The 7554-nt window shown below is 35.4% G+C and overlaps 1 protein-coding gene across 1 annotated transcript in view; it reads left to right on the top strand.

Annotated features, from left to right (window-relative positions):
- LOC106876564 (high affinity cAMP-specific and IBMX-insensitive 3',5'-cyclic phosphodiesterase 8B) overlaps positions 1-7554 on the top strand; it is a 288850-nt gene that overhangs the window by 245912 nt on the left and 35384 nt on the right. The window contains exons 11-13 of the mRNA XM_014925160.2: positions 1242-1409; positions 3008-3053; positions 4608-4749. Of these exons, the coding sequence (XP_014780646.1) occupies positions 1242-1409; positions 3008-3053; positions 4608-4749 (356 nt within the window). The remainder of the gene's footprint in view (positions 1-1241; positions 1410-3007; positions 3054-4607; positions 4750-7554) is intronic.

Here is a 7554-nt window from a genome sequence, read left to right on the forward strand (position 1 = left end):
TATATATATATGTATATATATATACATACATATATATATGTGTATGTATTATATGTATATATGCATATCTATGAATACATATTATACATATACATATGTGTACACACATACACACATTTCTGTCTTTATTAATGTATCTCCTTGCTTCTACATTTGTATTTCTAAGTGTGTCTGTGTGTCCCCTTTGTTACCATATATGTCTGTTGTGCTTATTGTTGACTGAATCTCTGGCATAATCCAATCAAATTTCCCTCGAAATTAATTTCCTTGCTTCGATGCCATTTTTGTAATAATTGTCTTTGATTGCTCTTCTCTTGTTGCGTAAAACAACCTTTTACTGTGGCACCCATCGTGTCCTTCACTTAAACACTACATGCTAATATATTACCTCAAAACAATTTTCTATAATTCCTCCCCTTCTTCTCTCACTCTGTTTTTCTCTCTTCTGCCTTCTCCTCCGCCCTCTCTCTCTCTAGCTATCTTTTCATCTCTTCATCTCTTCATATCTTTCTAACTTTCTCTCTCTCTCAATGTTTCTATCCATTTACCTAAATCTCCTTCAACCATCTCTGTCTATATGTCCCTATATCTATCTTATCTCTCTCTCTCCTTCTCTCTCTCTCTCCTTCTCTCTCTCTCTCCCTCTCTCTATCCATCACTCTCTCCATCAATCACTCACTCTCTCTCTCTCTCTCTCTCTCTCTCTCTCTCTCTCTCTCTCTCTCTCTCTCTCTCTCTCTCTCTCTCTCTCTCTCTCTCTATCAATTTATTTATCTGTCTATTTTTGCAATATCTCACAGCTTCTATCCATCTGTCTGTTTGTGTCTATCACTTCAACCTTCTATCTATCTGTCTGTCTGTCTGTCTGTCTGTATATCTGTCTGTCTGTCTGTATATCTGTCTGTCTGTATATCTGTCTGTCTATCTGTCTGTCTGTCTGTCTGTCTGTCTGTCTGTCTATCTACCCATCTATCTATCTATCCATGCATCCATCTTTCTCTCTCTTTCTCTCTCTATCTCACTCTCTGTCTTTCAACCTTACCCACACATCCTCAAATATAAGCATGAGCTTACTCAAACAACTTTACGCACACACACACACACACACACACACACACACACACACACACATGATATAGCCCTCACTGGGCCATAACATTTCCAATGCCTTTTTCTGCACTCCATACATTGAAAACTATTGTAACTTGTGGTTGTGATGTCCCCCTCCCTTTATATTTCAGGCTATCAGCATCATCAGCAGCGTGCAGGAGAACTGTTCTAACCCCGTGGGACAAGCTTTAGACAAAGCTTTGGAAATATTGCGAAGCAGTGAACTCTATTCTCCCTATTTATCTCAACCAATGAAAGACGACCAAATGAGTTCTGAGCTAGTTGGAGGGTTACTGTCTGTAAGTTATTGATTTCAGTATATTAACCCTTTCATTGCCATATTTATTTTGAGATACTCTGAGTTTCTTTCAAGTAATTTTTAAATATAACAAAGAATTTAGTAAAATAACTTAGTTATCATTCAGCTAGTGTTAGGAACATAAATTGTGACTAAAGTTTGGTGGAAGATTTTTATTCAGAACTAATGAAAGCAAGATATTTGTAATACAGAGCCAGAGCCGGTTTCAGTCGGGTTGGTATCGAAATGGTTAATGATAGTTTAATGGTGGCAAAACCAATGGCAAGGATAATGTTGGTAGTGGCAGTGGTGGTGGTGATGATGATGGTGATGTGGAAGATAATGATGACTACTTCTGAATAGTTTTAATGAATGAATGGTGTGGATAGATTTGAAGGAGATGTCCCAGCTCTGAAGCCATAATGCAATAAGGAGCAAAAAGCTTGATCTTATGATCAGACAAAAATGAGCTGGATTTTGTGTCGACAGTGGTTTTGTTGGGCAATATAGAGTTGGCTCAGGGTGGTGAACTGGCAGAATTGTTAGCACGCCGGGTGAAATGCCTAGTAGTATTTTGTCTGCCATTACGTTCTGAGTTCAAATTCCACCTTTCATCCTTTCGGGCTCGATAAATTAAGTACCAGTTACGCACTGGGGTCAATGTAATCGACTTAAACCCTTTGTTTGTCCCCTCTATGTTTAACCCCCTGTGGGCAATAAAGAAATAAATATGGAGTTGGCTCATGAATGAAATGGGCCAAGAATATGAAAAACTTAGGGATTCATGTAAGAGACTCGCTTGGTAGTGTACTTTACACTGCCTTTAATAGGGGTCAGATGTTGCGAAATTGTCAGTAGATCCATTGTGACCTCCCTGGCTGGCGTTGGATTTGGGAAGGATAGAAAAGGGAATCAAGAAGGAATGAGAAATTGTTTTATCATGGATCTGACAGACACATGAGAGAGAGGGGGGATAGGAAAGAGAGGGGGGATAGGAGAGAGAGAGAGAGGAAAAGTGAGAGCAAAGAACACATTGTCAGCAAGTAATAAATGAAATTGTTGTGTTATTGAAGGACTTACTTTGGTTTGGTGATTTAACTCTGAGAGGATTTATAGCCAGCTCCAAGTTTGGTATGTCATTCAAAAGACACCAGAAAGTTCTGAGAGCAATAGAGCAAGTTTTGTGTTAGTTGTCATTTATGCAGTGTCACTTCACTGTACAACTGCAAAATAAATTCCCTCATGGTACTTCACTACAACTATTGAGAACTGAATGTTTAGCAGCACTGGCATTTAAGACAGAGACGCATTAACACTTCAGCTCTGCTACAGAGATACCACAGTAGTATATCTCTATTATTTCTCAGCTTGCGATTGTATAAAGATAAAACGTTAAAGAGATTAGGTTGATGTCTTGTTGTTCAGTCTATGGACTGTGTCTTCTTTTACTAATGTACAAGAATTAAAGAAGGCAGAGTTTGCATCATATAACAGCTGTGAATCTGCTAATGAGTTTATGAAAGTTTGGAAATTTGTCTGTGAGACGTTACTGCTTATTGAATAAGTAATGATTATTGAACTATCTCTTTGTATTTACAGCAAGGATTAAGAAGACGGTTTTCAAACTATGACGTCAACAGATCTTGTGAGTATATTTCTTATTGCTAAGCTTGTTATCTTTATCGTTTTCAAAAAGTTGGACATTGCAACACATAAAACATTTAAACATAAAAATACTAATTAAGTGCAGAAAACCACAGCATCTATACTAATTAACAAAAATATGTATACTGGCTACACTGTATGAATATGTGTATACATCTGCCTCTGCGTGTGTGTGTGTGTGTGTGTGTGTGAGAGAGAGAGAGAGAGAGTAGATATAGAGGGTCATCAGAATATGATACAAAGCCATTACCAGATTGGGTGAAGAGGATTAGACATTAAATGAACCCAGGTTTCCTTCAGTCTGTCTTTTGATCAATTTGGCAAAATCTACTGATTTCTATAATCAAAAAACGGCAGATGGAACGAAAGCCTTGTTGAGATATAAGGTAATAAATATTCTTTACTTTATCAATGACAAACATAGATTAGGCATTACATATTTCTAATGCTTGGTTTTATTAAGCTTTTTGTTTCTTTACCCTAACATAAACAATAAGAGAAAAACCTGACCACTGCCAGATAGAGGAAAATGGCCACCACACCATAAAATATTGCAAATGAGAGCAGGACGTCAGTAAATGCAGGGCAGAACTGTTCTACGAGGGACAGTATTACCTCCACCGAACAGTCATAGCCTGGTGTCCTTGTAGCAATAAAAGGCTACAATTATACAGGATAATGTTAGAACATACATGAAGTTGATTAGAATTTTATATCCTAAAATTGATGAAACCAGACTTGATATGGACACAAAGGAAGATCTCTGAAGGAGGTTATCGTATGATCAAAAGTTGTCCATTATCATCTAAGTATTTCTTCTTCGTAGATCTTTATTGCTCTGAATAGATTCCAGTAACATTTTATATCACTTTATCATGGAACACATCTCTTCATCCTGTCTTGATCCTAGTCTTTACACACATCTTTACCGCATACCTTTCTCATATCCTTTTCTCAATCATTTCATTCATTCAGTTCCAACTTGCACCACCACCACCACCACCAACAGCTTAACTCTTTTGATACCAATCTGTCTGAGACTGCTCCTGGTTCTATGATACCACCTTTCAAGTTTATAAAGTGATCAAAATTAATAACTTGCATCAAAATTTCATGTTAATTTAAATTTATGTCCTAAATACTAACTTGATAATGACAAAGTAATTTTAATAAATTCTTAATTATACTCAAAATCATTTGACACAAGAGCAGTGTATTTCGACAGGGGAGTGCTGAAAAGTTCCTGGCTTTAAGGGTATCATGAAATGCCTGGCTGGAGGCCCAACCTTCTGAGTTCTTTTTCAGAGCTTAGAAAAACTGAAGGACTGCTGCAATAAGCATGTGAATCTGAAGGAAAATCTATTTGAATAAAATCATAATTAATTGATTCTCCTGTACTTTCTTTTACCCAAAGCCAGCAATTTTTCAACATCCCCTCATCCCAGTACTATTTGCTGTGTATAGACACACACACACACACACACAAACACAGCCAGTCCATGTCAACTTAACCTGAGTTTGTTCTCTTTTGCAGCCCATCACTCACATTTCCACAACATTCCATCAAGTCCAACGACAATCTTGAACCAAGTACCAGAAAAAATCCAGTTAATTCTGGAAACAGAAACCTCCTGGCGCTTTAATATCATAGATCTGGAGAAAGCTACAAACAACAGGTAAAGAATTATTGTCTGTGTTTTGGGCAAGTGTCTTCTATAATAAATCTGGGTCGAATAATGTCTTGTGAATGAATATGGTTGACAGAAATTGTGTAGAAGCTTGTCGTGTGTGTGTGTGTGTATGTTTGTGTATGCGTGTGTTTCCACACCATTACTTGACAACCCTACCGGTCTGTTTATCTCCTTATCACTCAGCAGTTTCTCACAAAAGACTGACTAAATAAGTGCCAAACTTAAAAAAAAAAGAATACTGGAATCGATCTGTTTGACTTAATTCTTTAATGTGGGGCCCCAGCATGGCTGCTGTCCAGTAACTGAAACAAAAGAATTAAGATTGTAAAAGCAGAATTATTTGCATAAAAATTAATAAAAAGAAAATATGATAAAACTCACAATAATTAAAACATGATATAAAACAAAAAAGGAAATAAAACATGAAAAATTGTTGGCCAAGTTAGTTTAGTGTCCTAAGTTTTTACCTTCTTGCCAATATTTGTGTTCTTGGCCATTGAAAAGTACATTTTGTGTCAGTTTTGCTTTGAAAACATAAACATCTTCAGATTATAGATTGCTTTCATTTACTGTAGTCTGTCTGGTTTTTGCTAACAACTCATTTTTTTGCATGATGTCTATATTCTAAACCTGTGCTTGTATGGTTTTTTACTTCTTCAAAATGTCCCTAGCACCACAGATGCAGATTGTGTCAATGAGTTGCTTGTTTGATTTTTTTGAAAATGGTGAATCTTCATTACTTTTCTGAGGATGAATATTGTTATTTACTCACCTCTTTTTATTGATTTCTGTTGACTCTGTTTTTCGAAACATTTTTTAAACTTTTCTTTCCAATCATTATTTCTTGTCTCTCACACAACCATGGACCGATTCTACTCTTTACTTCCATCAACAGATGAGATGTTTGCTCATTTATTTCTAACACAGTGCATGAAGTGATTTCTCCTGCTATCACCAGAGTTGTTGTTCTGGAAACCCACTTTTTACTCTTTTTTTGCTGTTTTAACTGGTCTCCATTTCATTCCCATTTTTATTTACATTTTTGTCTTAGAGTTTCTGGTTCTTCAAGGCATGATGCTCAGAGGTGATTCTTACTATGACACATATAGTTACTAGGACTTTTAACTTGTATCCACATTCTAGTGACATTTGTTTTGCTGCTTCAATTAGAACCAGTACGGCTTTACAGCTTTCAGGATAATTATGACTTGCAAATCATTTGTGTGTATGTCTGTGTGAATGCCATATACATATGTGTACATGCATGAGAAACATTATATATATATACACACACACACACACACATATATCTATATATACACACACATATTATATGCCAGCTACTTTCCAATATTCTTTTCTTTGAGTTTGATCTCGGTGATCTTTTCTATGAGTTTCAATCCAGTTTTTTACGACAGAACTAAGATCTATAAACCTGACACTACTGTTGAGCCTTGAGTCACAAAGAGCCCAGGCCATAACTCTGTCCTCTTTGGTCATTCCTGATGATTACTAGATTGGAGTCTCGATCTCTGGCAGGCAACCATTTGGATACTTTGCTTTCATGAGACTAATAATAGCAATGATATATATACATACTTTTATATATATATTCATGTATACTATGTGTGTATGTATATACTTTCATATATATATATATATATATATATGTATACATATATATATATATATATATATATATATATATATATATATATATATATATACATATATAAATATGTATGGGCATGTATGTTTGTGTGTGTGTGCATACCATGGGTACATATATACATATATATATACATATATATAGGTATCCTTGAATGTAAGATAAAGAATAATGCTAAGATCTAAAACCATAATTGATAAGAAAAATATTCTTCCATCTGTATAATCATTTCTAAGAGAATCACTGAAGTATATTCTATATGACATTGTAACTAATTGGAAATTTGATATCTACCCATGTGTTTGTATATATGTATGTGTATGTGTGTGTGTGTGTGTGTAACTGTAAATATGATTATGTAAATATGTATGTATGTATGTATGTATGTATGCATATAGGCCTGTGTATACATGTTTATGTATGTGGGTGTACATGTATGCATGAATTTGTTTGCTTGAGATAACATGTATGCATTCACAGGCTTTTGTCAGTGTGAACATTTGGATACATATTTACATTTACATAGGTGCATTTGTGTGCATGTGTTGCATGCATGCGTGTGTGTGTGTGTACGTATATATTTACTAGGTTTTCTGCATGCCATAGTTGCACGCAGTGCACTTAAAGATAGATTAGCAGCAGTATTCAATTGCATTGTGGGAAGATTATAAGAAGAGAAAGCTAACACAATAACAACCAATATAGATTTAACACAAACAACAACAACAGCAACAACAACAGCAACAACAACAACAACAACAACAACAACAACTGCAGATAAGGATTTAAATAAGAACAGCCACAAGAACTCTGCAATAATGGCAACAACACTCCTACTTTCGCTGCTAAAGAAGTAACAACAGCATCACATGTACACACATGTAGGATTACATAACATGTGTCAGTGTGTGGATGTTTACGAGTGTTGGCTCATGTAAGTGTGTGCGTGTGTGGAGGTAGTTGCTTAATGTGTGCGTCTGTAAGCATACTTTTGTATGCTTTTGTATGCTTCAACTACTTGTTTAAATGTTATTTTGTCCATGTGTATGTGTATGTATCAGTGTGTGTGGGTGTAAAAATATATATGCATATATATATATATATATATATATATATATATA

The sequence above is a fragment of the Octopus bimaculoides genome, chromosome 10 (assembly GCF_001194135.2).
Source record: "Octopus bimaculoides isolate UCB-OBI-ISO-001 chromosome 10, ASM119413v2, whole genome shotgun sequence".
Taxonomy (NCBI): Eukaryota; Metazoa; Mollusca; class Cephalopoda; order Octopoda; family Octopodidae; genus Octopus; species Octopus bimaculoides.